General features: G+C 43.8%; 1 protein-coding gene across 2 annotated transcripts in view; it reads left to right on the top strand.

The window, feature by feature from the left end:
• The first annotated feature begins 625 nt into the window (after positions 1-625).
• Positions 626-16,294, top strand: part of MMP24 (matrix metallopeptidase 24) — a 239,951-nt gene continuing 224,282 nt past the window's right edge. Inside the window, exon 1 of one of the 2 annotated variants that reach the window (XM_077252106.1) lies at positions 626-1,069. In XM_077252106.1, coding sequence (XP_077108221.1) covers positions 950-1,069 — 120 coding nt within the window. In that variant the 5' untranslated portion in view covers positions 626-949. The remainder of the gene's footprint in view (positions 1,070-16,294) is intronic. The other variant, XM_077252105.1, reaches the window with a different exon arrangement.

Below are 16,294 nucleotides of genomic sequence, written 5' to 3'. Positions count from 1 at the left end.
CTTACACACACTTAAAAATTAACCATTTGGAGCTAAAGCAATATTTCAGTGAAAAATTATCATTTTTCATTTTTTGATTCTCCGCTTTGTGTTAATTCCTGTGAAGCTCCTTAAGGGTTAAACGTTCTGAATGCAGTTTAGAATAACAGTTTTTAAAATGGGGTCATTAAGGTTTTTTTTTTTACAGCTTATAGGCCCCTCTCAGTCTTTCCCAAATTGAAATGGTCCCTAAATAACGGGCTTCCTGTTTGTTTTAGGTGCATAAATATTCAAAATTGGAACATTCTAAATATTTCATCCATTTCCCATATTTTCATAAATAAGTGCAAATTTTAGCAGCCTACTTTTACTGATACCATGAAGTACAAAGTGTCCCGAAAACAACGGTCTGAGAATCACTATGGCGGTGAGCGCTGTCTGCGCAGACAAGGGGTTAATAATAATAACACTGCCATTATTTATTATGAGCAGCAGCATCAGGTATCAGAGGAGTCACGTGTCTCTCTCCTCAGCATCAGGCCTGTATCCAGCCAGCGATGGCTCCGCCCCCTACCTCCTATTGGCCGGAGCCCTCTCTCCTTCCTCCGCCCCGCATCACTCAGTGCTGGCCCCGCCCCTCTCGCCCATTGGCCCGCGCTATGTGACTCTTCTCCTCGGTGCGCCTGTTACTAGGGCATCATCTCTTCCCCCCGCTCGCTACTATGAGAAGCCGCCGTGTGATGTGACAGAGAGCTGGCTGCTCGGTACGCCGAGGTCGGCCCGCCCCTCCCCGCTATTGTCCCGGGGATGGGCGCCTCACCTGCCCGCAGGGCTGTCATGCCTACCAAATAACGGCAGCCGCGGCGGCACCCAGCATCCTCGCCAGCGCAGCGGGGCCCCTCTGTCCCCGGGTGTGTGTGCATGTGAGCCCCATGTAGCTGCCGCAGCTCCTCCACCCAGAGCCACCGTGATGGCTGAGCCTGGCCTCAAGAGACGGAGACTCAAGCTGCTGGGATTGTGCCTCCGAACGTGTGTCCTGCAGTGTATGGTGGCGACTGTGCTGGGGGAAGAGAAGACCTTCATTGTGGAGGTAGGTCACCGGCGGCACCGTCGGTCTGCCCCATAGCTAGCTGTCTGTGGGCCTTATAGCTATCTATGTCTGTCTGTCCCATAGCTATCTATCATCTACCCCATAGCTATCTATATGTCTGTCTGCCCCATAGCTAGCTGTCTGTATGTCTGTCTGTCCCATAGCTATCTATCATCTACCCCATAGCTATCTATATGTCTGTCTGTCCCATAGCTATCTATCATCTACCCCATAGCTATCTATATGTCTGTCTGTCCCATAGCTATCTATCATCTACCCCATAGCTATCTATATGTCTGTCTGTCCCATATCTAGCTATCATCTACCCCATAGCTATCTATATGTCTGTCTGTCCCATATCTAGCTATCATCTACCCCATAGCTATCTATATGTCTGTCTGCCCCATATCTAGCTATCATCTACCCCATAGCTATCTATATGTCTGTCCCATAGCTATCTATCATCTATCCCATAGCTATCTATATGTCTGTCTGTCCCATAGCTATCTATCATCTACCCCATAGCTATCTATATGTCTGTCTGCCCCATATCTAGCTATCATCTACCCCATAGCTATCTATATGTCTGTCCCATAGCTATCTATCATCTATCCCATAGCTATCTATATGTCTGTCTGCCCCATATCTAGCTATCATCTACCCCATAGCTATCTATATGTCTGTCCCATAGCTATCTATCATCTATCCCATAGCTATCTATATGTCTGTCTGTCCCATAGCTATCTATCATCTATCCCATAGCTATCTATATGTCTGTCTGTCCCATAGCTATCTATCATCTATCCCATAGCTATCTATGTCTGTCTGCCCCATATCTAGCTATCATCTACCCCATAGCTATCTATATGTCTGTCTGTCCCATAGCTATCTATCATCTACCCCATAGCTATCTATGTCTGTCTGTCCCATATCTAGCTATCATCTATCCCATAGCTATCTATATGTCTGTCCCATAGCTATCTATCATCTATCCCATAGCTATCTATGTCTGTCTGTCCCATATCTAGCTATCATCTATCCCATAGCTATCTATATGTCTGTCCCATAGCTATCTATCATCTATCCCATAGCTATCTATATGTCTGTCTGTCCCATAGCTATCTATCATCTACCCCATAGCTATCTATATGTCTGTCTGTCCCATAGCTATCTATCATCTATCCCATAGCTATCTATGTCTGTCTGCCCCATAGCTAGCTGTCTGTATGTCTGTCTGTCCCATAGCTAGCTATCATCTACCCCATAGCTATCTATATGTCTGTCTGTCCCATATCTAGCTATCATCTACCCCATAGCTATCTATATGTCTGTCTGTCCCATATCTAGCTATCATCTACCCCATAGCTATCTATATGTCTGTCTGTCCCATAGCTATCTTTCATCTATCCCATAGCTATCTATGTCTGTCTGTCCCATATCTAGCTATCATCTACCCCATAGCTATCTATATGTCTGTCTGCCCCATAGCTAGCTGTCTGTATGTCTGTCTGTCCCATAGCTATCTATCATCTATCCCATAGCTATCTATATGTCTGTCTGTCCCATAGCTATCTATCATCTACCCCATAGCTATCTATATGTCTGTCTGTCCCATATCTAGCCATCATCTACCCCATAGCTATCTATATGTCTGTCTGTCCTATAGCTATCTATCATCTACCCCATAGCTATCTATATGTCTGTGTGTCCCATAGCTATCTATCATCTACCCCATAGCTATCTATATGTCTGTCTGTCCCATATCTAGCTATCATCTATCTATCTATCTATCTATCTATCTATCTATCTATCTATCTATCTATCTATCTATCTATCTATCTATCTATCTCATCGTCCATGTGTGTATCTATGTATCCATCCTTACATACATCCATATAAATATAGGGGCACCTCATTGGCAGACACATCTGTGTACATACATACGTACATATAGAAAGTGGATATAGATACAAAGTAACAGAATGCATGGCTGTAAGTATTCTGGACAAACACATAGATATCATCTATCTATTTATATTTCTATTTTATGTACAGTACATGTAGACAAAGGGTTGAGGCTCGTGGTACAGTAATACATGTATATATGCTTACATAATAATGTGAACTCTTCTGTCTATATCTAACTATTATCTATCTGTATCCCTCTATCCATTATCTATCCGTCTCATATCTATCCATCTATCCTCACATGCATACGTATACCATTCCTGGAGGGGTTGCACACATCACTGTACATTGTGGGTATGTACATGCTGTAGACACACACCACACTGCTTGTTTTCTGCACTGATCATTCCTCCATGTGCTGTGTGTATACACTGTATATACGGCCTTGTACATATAGATAATCCGGCTTGCTTTGTCTCTATGGCTTTGTTGGCTGCAGGTTTCCTGTCCTGCAGGTATATAAAGGCCTACGGAGCTATTTGATCCACAGTGGTGGATAATAAAAGGAGATAATAACCCTTTGTAATGAGCGGGTGATCAGCATGAAAATGTTAGTGACCCAATGATGGTTGCACAGTGACAATGTCGGTAATGTCAGTCACATTTTAGGATAATGTTCTAGAATTAATGGGCCTTCATCTACACTGAGATCAGTGATCACACTGCCTTTTATGGTATACAGCCGTATAGACCCCCATTTACTGCCCAGTGTAGTATGCAGACATATAGTGCTTGGTGTGGTATACAGACGATTAGACTCTATATACTACGTGTTGTAGTACACAGATGTATATATGCCTTATACTACCTCGTGTACTATACATTTGTATAGACTAATACTGCTTGGTGTAGTATACTGATGTATAGACCCATACACTGCCTGGTGTAGTATGATTCTATATACTGCCTGGTTTAATCTACAGGCAAATAGACTTCATATACGTCATGTATACAGACATATAGACCCCTGTATACTGCCTGGTGTAGTATTCAGACATATAGATCCCCTTACACTACCTGGTGGAGTATACAGACATATAGATATACAGACATATAGACCTCCGTATACTGCCTGGTGAGGTATACAGACATATACAGTAGATCCTATATACTGCCTGGTGTAGTATACAGACATATAGACCCCAGTACACTGCCTGGTGTAGTATACAGACATATAGACCCCAGTAATCTGCCTGGTGTAGTATACAGACATATAGACCCCAGTACACTGCCTGGTGTAGTATGCAGACATATAGACCCCCTTACACTGCCTGGTGGAGTATACAGACATATACAGTAGATCCAATATCCTGCCTGGTGTAGTATACAGACATATAGACCCCAGTACACTGCCTGGTGTAGTATACAGACATATGGACCCCCAAACACTGCCTGGTGTAGTATACAGACATGTAGACCCCAGTACACTGCCTGGTGTAGTATACAGACATATAGACCCCCGAACACTGCCTGGTGTAGTATACAGACATGTAGACCCCCGTACACTGCCTGGTGTAGTATACAGACGTATAGACCCCAGTACACTGCCTGGTGTAGTATACAGACATGTAGACCCCCGTACACTGCCTGGTGTAGTATACAGATGTACAGACCCCAGTACACTGCCTGGGGTAGTATACAGACATATAGACCCGAGTACACTGCCTGGTGTAGTATACAGACATGTAGACCCCCGTACACTGCCTGGTGTAGTATACAGACGTACAGACCCCAGTACACTGCCTGGTGTAGTATACAGACATATAGACCCGAGTACACTGCCTGATGTAGTATACAGACATGTAGACCCCCGTACAGTGCCTGGTGTAGTATGCAGATATATAGACCCCCGAACACTGCCTGGTGTAGTATACAGACATGTAGACCCCCGTACACTGCCTGGTGTAGTATACAGACATATAGACCCCAGTACACTGCCTGGTGTAGTATACAGTCATATAGACCCGAGTACACTGCCTGGTGTAGTATACTGACATGTAGACCCCCGTACACTGCCTGGTGTAGTATGCAGATATATAGACCCCAGTACACTGCCTGGTGTAGTATACAGACATATAGACCCCCGAACACTGCCTGGTGTAGTATACAGACATGTAGACCCCCGTACACTGCCTGGTGGAGTATACAGACATATAGATATACAGACATATAGACCTCCGTATACTGCCTGGTGAGGTATACAGACATATACAGTAGATCCTATATACTGCCTGGTGTAGTATACAGACATATAGACCCCAGTACACTGCCTGGTGTAGTATACAGACATATAGACCCCAGTAATCTGCCTGGTGTAGTATACAGACATATAGACCCCAGTACACTGCCTGGTGTAGTATACAGACATGTAGACCCCCGTACACTGCCTGGTGTAGTATACAGATGTACAGACCCCAGTACACTGCCTGGTGTAGTATACAGACATATAGACCCGAGTACACTGCCTGGTGTAGTATACAGACATGTAGACCCCCGTACACTGCCTGGTGTAGTATACAGACGTACAGACCCCAGTACACTGCCTGGTGTAGTATACAGACATATAGACCCGAGTACACTGCCTGATGTAGTATACAGACATGTAGACCCCCGTACAGTGCCTGGTGTAGTATGCAGATATATAGACCCCCGAACACTGCCTGGTGTAGTATGCAGATATATAGACCCCAGTACACTGCCTGGTGTAGTATACAGACATATAGACCCCCGAACACTGCCTGGTGTAGTATACAGACATGTAGACCCCCGTACACTGCCTGGTGTAGTATACAGACGTATAGACCCCGGTACACTGCCGGGTGTAGTATACAGACATATAGACCCCAGTACACTGTCTGGTGTAGTATATAGACCCCTGAACACTGCCTGGTGCAGTATACAGACATATAGACCCCAGTACACTGCCTGGTGTAGTATACAGACATGTAGACCCCCGTACACTGCCTGGTGTAGTATACAGACGTATAGACCCCAGTACACTGCCTGGTGTAGTATACAGACATATAGACCCCAGTACACTGCCTGGTGTAGTATACAGAAATATAGACCCCAGTACACTGCCTGGTGTAGTATACAGACATATAGATCCCCGTAGACCACCAAAATAGTTCCTCTATAACAACTAACTATGATCCTCTTCACATGAGACAGCATACAACCAACTGAGATAGTGAAGTCACAAACACGATCCAAATTAGATAAAATATGATTCTTTATTTATACAAACAGGAATATTCCGTATATATCAATACACATATCATATTATTACAAATATCCATAAATATAGTATATAGCAGTGGTAACCCACTACTGCACGTGGACTAAATTAGAATAGAGTAACAGAAACAAAACATAGAAAGTGACCTATCCCCATGCATACATACAGACATATAGACCCCCGTACACTGCCTAGTGTAATATACAAACATATAGACCCCATATAGACCCCAGTACACTGCCTGGTGTAGTATACAGACATATAGACCCCAGTACACTGCATGGTGTAGTATACAGACATAGAGACCCCCGTACACTGCCTGGTGTAAAATACAGACATGTAGACCCATACATTGGCTAGTGTGGTATATAGACATATAAACCCTATATACTTCCCAGTTTAGTACACAGACTGCCCTATTCTCTGCCTGATGATACTATACAGACATTTAAATCCTATACATTTCCTGGTGAAGTGCACTGACCTACCGACCCATGTAGTATACAGACATATAGACCATATGCCGCCTGGTTTAGTATACAGACATATAGACCCTATGCTGCCTGGTTTAGTATACAGACATATAGACCGTATGCTGCCTGATTTAGTATACAGACATATAGACCATATGCTGCCTGGGTTAGTGTACAGACATGTAGACCGTATGCCACCTGGTTTAGTATACAGACATATAGACCGTATGCTGCCTGGTTTAGTATATAGACATGTAGACCGTATACTGCCTGGTTTAGTATACAGACATATAGACCGTATGCTGCCTGGTTTAGTATATAGACATGTAGACCGTATACTGCCTGGTTCAGTATACAGACATATAGACCGTATGCTGCCTGGTTTAGTATACAGACATATAGACCGTATGCCGCCTGGTTTAGTATACAGACATATAGACCCTATGTGTTAAGATCTGGTGACCTTGGAGCCGCATGACAGACTTTCTCAGGAGTAGGTGGTACCTGTACTGACCGCAAACCCTAAACTAACACCGCAACTGGAAGTAGCCGTGGGATGTACCTAACACGTCCTAGACACCTCGACACAGCCGGAGGACTAAATACCCCTATAGATGGAAATGGGAATTCTATCTTGCCTCAGAGCAGAACCCCAAAGGATAGGCAGCCCCCCACAAATATTGACTGTGAGTATGAGGAAAGACACACGCAGGCAGAAAAACAGGATTTAGCAAAAGAGGCACTTCTAGCTAAATAGAAAAGGATAGGACAGAATTCTAAGCGGTCAGTATAAAAATCCTAAAAATATCCACAGCAGATAATACAAATATTCTACATCTAACTAATGACATAGAAAGTATATCTGCATCTCCTGAGAATCCAGCATGACTGAAAAATCCAAACAAAGTCTAAGCTGGACAAAAACACAATGAATTGCACTGAATTGCAAAGCACACTGCATGTGTGCACAGAGACAAAAACCAGACACTTATCTTAGCTGAATTTGGCAGCAGGGCATGAGGAACCAGAGAAAGATGCAATCCCTCCAAGTACACTGGACAACTGGCACGGACTCATGGATCCTGCACACCTAAATACCTAATAGAGCTGCAATCAGCAGAAACACCTGCCCTGGATTACAACCCCAAGACAACTGCACTACCACCAACAACCACCGGAGGGAGCCCAAGAGCAGAATTCACAACAGTACCCCCCCCCCTCACCGAACCCTCACCAGAGCCCCCAGGCCGATCAGGACGAGCCAGATGAAAGGCACGGACCAAATCAGCAGCATGGACATCAGAGGCAAAAACCCAAGAATTATCCTCCTGGCCATAACCCTTCCATTTGACAAGGTACTGAAGCCTCCGCCTTGAAAAGCGAGAATCGAAAATCTTCTCAACCACATACTCCAACTCCCCATCAACCAACACAGGAGCAGGAGGATCAACAGAGGGAACAACGGGCACCACATATTTCCGCAATAAAGATCTATGGAAAACATTATGGATGGCAAAAGAGGCCGGAAGGGCCAAACGAAAAGACACCGGATTGATAATCTCAGAAATCCTATAAGGACCAATAAACCGAGGCTTAAACTTAGGGGAAGAAACCTTCATAGGAACATGACGGGAAGACAACCAGACCAAATCCCCAACCCGAAGCCGGGAACCAACACACCGACGACGGTTAGCAAAACGCTGAGCCTCCTCCTGAGACAACACCAAATTGTCCACCACATGAGCCCAAATCTGCTGCAACCTGTCAACCACAGAATCCATACCAGGACAATCAGAAGGTTCAACTTGCCCCGAAGAAAAACAAGAATGAAAAACAAAATTACAAAAGAAGGGCGAAACCAAGATAGCCGAACTAGCCCGATTATTAAGGGCGAACTCGGCCAATGGCAAGAAAGCCACCCAATCATCCTGATCAGCAGACACAAGGCATCTCAAATAAGTTTCCAAAGTCTGATTAGTTCGCTCGGTCTGGCCATTTGTCTGAGGATGAAATGCGGAAGAAAAAGACAAATCAATGCCCAGCCTAGCACAAAAGGCCCGCCAAAACCTAGAAACAAACTGGGAACCTCTGTCGGACACAATATTCTCCGGAATACCATGCAAACGAACCACATGCTGAAAAAACAACGGAACCAAATCAGAAGAGGAAGGCAATTTAGGCAAAGGCACCAAATGAACCATCTTAGAAAACCGGTCACAAACCACCCAGATAACCGACATCTTCTGGGAAACCGGAAGATCTGAAATAAAATCCATAGAAATATGCGTCCAGGGCCTCTCAGGGACCAGCAAAGGCAAAAGCAACCCACTAGCACGGGAACAACAAGGCTTGGCCCGCGCACAAGTCCCACAGGACTGCACAAAAGAATGCAAATCACGCGACAAAGAAGGCCACCAAAAGGACCTACCAACCAAATCTCTGGTACCAAAAATACCAAAATGGCCAGCCAACACAGAACAATGAACCTCAGAAATCACTCTACTAGTCCATCTATCAGGAACAAACAGTTTCCCCACTGGACAGCGGTCAGGTTTGTCAGCCTGAAATTCCTGCAGAACCCGTCGCAAATCAGGGGAAATGGCACAAAGGACCACCCCTTCCTTCAGAATGCCGACCGGCTCAAGTACCTCAGGAGAATCAGGCAAAAAACTCCTAGAGAGGGCATCAGCCTTAATATTCTTAGAACCCAGAAGATACGAGACCACAAAATCAAAACGGGAGAAAAACAGGGACCATCGAGCCTGTCTAGGATTCAGCCGTTTGGCAGATTCGAGGTAAATCAGATTTTTATGATCGGTCAAGACCACAATACGGTGCTTGGCTCCCTCAAGCCAATGTCGCCATTCCTCAAACGCCCACTTCATAGCCAACAACTCCCGATTGCCGACATCATAATTGCGTTCAGCAGGCGAAAACTTACGGGAAAAGAAGGCACACGGTTTCATCAAGGAACCATCAGAATTCCTCTGAGACAAAACGGCCCCTGCCCCAATCTCAGAAGCGTCAACCTCAACCTGAAACGGAAGAGAAACATCTGGCTGACGCAACACCGGGGCAGAAGTAAAATCGGCATTTAAGCTCCTGAAAGGCAGAGACAGCCGCAGAGGACCAATTCGTTACATCAGCGCCTTTCTTCGTCAAATCGGTCAGGGGTTTAACCACACTGGAGAAGTTAGCAATGAAACGGCGATAAAAATTAGCAAAGCCCAAAAATTTCTGAAGGCTCTTCACGGATGTGGGCTGAATCCAATCATGAATGGCCTGAACCTTAACCGGATCCATCTCTATAGATGAGGGAGAAAAAATGAAGCCCAAAAAAGAAACCTTCTGCACTCCAAAGAGACACTTAGACCCCTTCACAAACAAAGCATTGTCACGAAGGATCTGAAATACCATCCTGACCTGTTTCACATGAGACTCCCAATCATCGGAAAAAATTAAGATGTCATCCAAATATACAATCATGAATTTATCAAGATAATTCCGGAAGATATCATGCATGAAGGACTGAAAAACAGATGGAGCATTAGAGAGCCCGAATGGCATCACAAGGTATTCAAAATGGCCTTCGGGCGTATTAAACGCAGTTTTCCATTCGTCACCCTGCTTAATACGAACAAGATTATATGCCCCCCGAAGGTCAATTTTAGTAAACCAACTAGCCCCCTTAATCCTGGCAAACAAATCGGAAAGCAAAGGTAAAGGGTATTGAAACTTGACCGTGATCTTATTCAAGAGGCGATAATCAATACAGGGTCTCAAGGAGCAATCCTTCTTAGCAACAAAAAAAAATCCCGCTCCCAGCGGTGAAGAAGATGGCCGAATATGCCCTTTCTCCAAAGACTCCTTAACATAACTCCGCATGGCGGTATGTTCCGGCACAGACAGGTTGAAAAGTCGGCCCTTAGGAAACTTACAGCCTGGAATCAAGTCAATAGCACAATCACAGTCCCTATGCGGTGGAAGGGAACTGGACTTGGGCTCATCGAATACATCCTGAAAATCAGACAAAAACTCTGGAACTTCAGAAGAGGAGGAAGAGGAGATTGACATCACAGGAACGTCATTATGAACCCCCTGACAACCCCAACTAGTCACAGACATAGACTTCCAATCAAACACAGGATTATGTATCTGCAACCATGGAAAAGCTAGCACAATAGCATCATGCAAATTATGCAACACCAGAAAACGACAATCTTCCTGATGGGCTGGCGCCATGCACATGGTCACCTGTGTCCAAAACTGGGGTTTATTTTTAGCCAAAGGTGTAGCATCAATGCCCCTTAGAGGAATAGGGTTCTGCAAAGACTGCAAGGGGAAACCACAACGCCTGGCAAATTCAAAGTCCATTAAGTTCAAAGCGGCGCCTGAATCCACAAACGCCATGACAGAAAATGAAGACAATGAGCAGATCAAGGTCACAGATAACAGAAATTTAGGTTGTACAGTTCCGATAGTAACTGAACTAGCGATTCTCTTTGTACGCTTTGGGCAGACTGAAATGACATGAGAAGCATCGCCACAATAAAAACACAACCTATTCTGACGTCTGAATCCTTGTTGTTCCGTTCTAGACAGAATCCTATCACACTGCATAGGCTCAGGCATCTGCTCTGAGGACAACGCCACAGCGCGCACAGTTCTGCGCTCCCGCAAGCGCCGATCAATCTGAATGGCCAGAGACATAGAATCACTCAGACCAACAGGCGTGGGAAACCCCACCATAACATCTTTAACAGATTCAGAAAGACCCTTTCTGAAAATTGCCGCCAAAGCATCCTCATTCCATTTAGTCAGCACAGACCATTTTCTAAATTTCTGACAATACAATTCTGCCGCTTCTTGACCCTGAGACATGGTAAACAAGGTCTTCTCCGCTTGATCCACAGAATTTGGTTCATCATATAATAATCCTAGAGCCTGAAAAAAGGCATCTACATTAAGCAAGGCCGGATTCCCAGATTCCAGGGAAAATGCCCAATCCTGAGGGTCGCCACGCAGCAGGGAGAAAACAATTTTAACCTGCTGAATGGGATCACCAGAGGAACGAGGCTCCAGAGCAAAAAACAGTTTACAGTTGTTTTTAAAACTCAAAAATTTGGACCTGTCCCCAAAAAACAAATCAGGAGTAGGAATCCTAGGCTCTAAAAGCGGAGTCTGAACAATATAATCAGAAATACCCTGTACCCTAGCAGCAAGCTGGTCTACACGAGAAACTAATCCCTGAACATCCATGCTAGCACAAGACTCCTCAGTCACCCAGAGGAAAAGAGGGAAGAAAAGACAAAGCAGGCTACAGAAAAAAAAATGGCTCTTTCTTCCCTTCTTCTGAGATACATTTAACTCATTGTTGGCCAGTTGTACTGTTACTGTTATGATCCGGTGACCTTGGAGCCGCATGAGAGACTTTCTCAGGAGTAGGTGGTACCTGTACTGACCACAAACCCTAAACTAACACCGCAACTAGAAGTAGCCGTGGGATGTACCTAACACGTCCTAGACACCTCGACACAGCCGGAGGACTAAATACCCCTATAGATGGAAATGGGAATTCTATCTTGCCTCAGAGCAGAACCCCAAAGGATAGGCAGCCCCCCACAAATATTGACTGTGAGTATAAGAGGAAAGACACACGCAGGCAGAAAAACAGGATTTAGCAAAAGAGGCACTTCTAGCCAAATAGAAAAGGATAGGACAGAATTATAAGCGGTCAGTATAAAAATCCTAAAAATATCCACAGCAGATAATACAAATATTCTACATCTAACTAAAGACATAGAAAGTATATCTGCATCTCCTGAGAATCCAGCATGACTGAAAAATCCAAACAAAGTCTAAGCTGGACAAAAACACAATGAATTGCACTGAATTGCAAAGCACACTGCATGTGTGCACAGAGACAAAAACCAGACACTTATCTTAGCTGAATTTGGCAGCAGGGCATGAGGAACCAGAGAGAGATGCAATCCCTCCAAGTACAATGGACAACTGGCACGGACTCATCGATCCTGCACACCTAAATACCTAATAGAGCTGCAATCAGCAGAAACACCTGCCCTGGATTACAACCCCAAGACAACTGCACTACCACCAACAACCACCGGAGGGAGCCCAAGAGCACAATTCACAACACCTATGCTGCCTGGTTTAGTATATAGACATGTAGACCGTATACTGCCTGGTTTAGTATACAGACATATAGACCGTATGCTGCCTGGTTTAGTATACAGACATATAGACCGTATGCCGCCTGGTTTAGTATACAGACATATAGACCGTATGCTGCCTGGTTTAGTATACAGACATATAGACCCTATGCAGCCTGGTTTAGTATACAGACATATAGACCGTATGCCGCCTGGTTTAGTATACAGACATATAGACCCTATGCAGCCTGGTTTAGTATACAGACATATAGACCGTATGCCGCCTGGTTTAGTATACAGACATATAGACCCTATGCCGCCTGGTTTAGTATACAGACATATAGACCTATGCTGCCTGATTTAGTATATAGACATGCAGACTTTATACTGCCTGGTTTAGTATACAGACATATAGACCGTATGCTGCCTGGTTTAGTATATAGACATGTAGACCGTATACTGCCTGGTTTAGTATACAGACATATAGACCGTATGCCGCCTGGTTTAGTATACAGACATATAGACCGTATACTGCCTGGTTTAGTATACAGACATATAGACCGTATGCCGCCTGGTTTAGTATACAGACATATAGACCGTATGCCGCCTGGTTTAGTATACAGACATATAGACCCTATGCTGCCTGGTTTAGTATACAGACATATAGACCTATGCTGCCTGGTTTAGTATACATATAGACCGTATGCAGCCTGGTTTAGTATACAGACATGTAGACCATATGCTGCCTGGTTTAGTATACAGACATATAGACCGTATGCTGCCTGGTTTAGTATACAGACATATAGACCCTATGCTGCCTGGTTTAGTATACAGACATATAGACCGTATACTGCCTGGTTTAGTATACAGACATATAGACCGTATGCTGCCTGGTTTAGTATACAGACATATAGACCGTATGCTGCCTGGTTTAGTATACAGACATATAGACCTATGCTGCCTGGTTTAGTATACAGACATATAGACCGTATGCCGCCTGGTTTAGTATACAGACATATAGACCGTATGCCGCCTGGTTTAGTATACAGACATATAGACCGTATGCTGCCTGGTTTAGTATACAGACATATAGACCGTATGCTGCCTGGTTTAGTATACAGACATATAGACCGTATGCCGCCTGGTTTAGTATACAGACATATAGACCGTATGCTGCCTGATTTAGTATACAGACATATAGAACCTATGCTGCCTGGTTTAGTATACAGACATATAGACCCTATGCCGCCTGGTTTAGTATACAGACATATAGACCCTATGCTGCCTGGTTTAGTATACAGACATATAGACCGTATGCTGCCTGGTTTAGTATACAGACATATAGACCGTATACTGCCTGGTTTAGTATACAGACATAGAACCTATGCTGCCTGGTTTAGTATACAGACATATAGACCCTATGCTGCCTGGTTTAGTATACAGACATATAGACCGTATGCTGCCTGGTTTAGTATACAGACATATAGAACCTATGCTGCATGGATTAGTATACAGACATATAGACCCTATGCTGCTTGGTTTAGTATACAGACATATAGACTTTATACTGCCTGGTTTAGTATACAGACATATAGACCCTATGCTGCCTGGTTTAGTATACAGACATATAGACTTTATACTGCCTGGTTTAGTATACAGACATATAGACCCTATGCTGCCTGGTTTAGTATACAGACATATAGAACCTATACTGCCTGGTTTAGTATACAGACATATAGACCCTATGCTGCCTGGTTTAGTATACAGACATATAGACTTTATACTGCCTGGTTTAGTATACAGACATATAGACCCTATGCTGCCTGGTTTAGTATACAGACATAGAACCTATGCTGCCTGGTTTAGTATACAGACATATAGACCCTATGCTGCCTGGTTTAGTATACAGACATATAGACCGTATGCTGCCTGGTTTAGTATACAGACATATAGAACCTATGCTGCCTGGATTAGTATACAGACATATAGACCCTATGCTGCTTGGTTTAGTATACAGACATATAGACTTTATACTGCCTGGTTTAGTATACAGACATATAGACCCTATGCTGCCTGGTTTAGTATACAGACATATAGACTTTATACTGCCTGGTTTAGTATACAGACATATAGACCCTATGCTGCCTGGTTTAGTATACAGACATATAGAACCTATACTGCCTGGTTTAGTATACAGACATATAGACCGTATGCTGCCTGGTTTAGTATACAGACATATAGACCCTATGCTGCCTGGTTTAGTATACAGACATATAGACCGTATGCCGCCTGGTTTAGTATACAGACATATAGACCCTATGCTGCCTGGTTTAGTATACAGACATATAGACTTTATACTGCCTGGTTTAGTATACAGACATATAGACCCTATGCTGCCTGGTTTAGTATACAGACATATAGACTTTATACTGCCTGGTTTAGTATACAGACATATAGACCCTATGCTGCCTGGTTTAGTATACAGACATATAGACTTTATACTGCCTGGTTTAGTATACAGACATATAGACCCTATGCTGCCTGGTTTAGTATACAGACATATAGACTTTATACTGCCTGGTTTAGTATACAGACATATAGACCCTATGCTGCCTGGTTTAGTATACAGACATATAGAACCTATACTGCCTGGTTTAGTATACAGACATATAGACCGTATGCTGCCTGGTTTAGTATACAGACATATAGACCTATGCTGCCTGGTTTAGTATACAGACATATAGACCGTATGCCGCCTGGTTTAGTATACAGACATATAGACCGTATGCCGCCTGGTTTAGTATACAGACATATAGACCGTATGCCGCCTGGTTTAGTATACAGACATATAGACTGTATGCCGCCTGGTTTAGTATACAGACATATAGACCGTATGCTGACTGGTTTAGTATACAGACATATAGACCGTATGCCGCCTGGTTTAGTATACAGACATATAGACCGTATGCTGCCTGGTTTAGTATACAGACATATAGACCGTATGCTGCCTGGTTTAGTATACAGACATATAGAACCTATGCTGCCTGGATTAGTATACAGACATATAGACCCTATGCTGCCTGCTTTAGTATACAGACATATAGACCCTATGCTGCCTGGTTTAGTATACAGACATATAGACCTATGCTGCCTGGTTTAGTATACAGACATATAGACCTATGCTGCCTGGTTTAGTATACAGACATATAGACCGTATGCCGCCTGGTTTAGTATACAGACATATAGACCGTATGCTGCCTGGTTTAGTATACAGACATATAGACCGTATGCCGCCTGGTTTAGTATACAGACATATAGACCGTATGCCGCCTGGTTTAGTATACAGACATATAGACCGTATGCTGCCTGGTTTAGT

Source organism: Ranitomeya variabilis, chromosome 4, assembly GCF_051348905.1.
Source record: "Ranitomeya variabilis isolate aRanVar5 chromosome 4, aRanVar5.hap1, whole genome shotgun sequence".
NCBI classification, from domain to species: domain Eukaryota; kingdom Metazoa; phylum Chordata; class Amphibia; order Anura; family Dendrobatidae; genus Ranitomeya; species Ranitomeya variabilis.
This window is presented reverse-complemented; position numbering and strand designations above follow the sequence as displayed.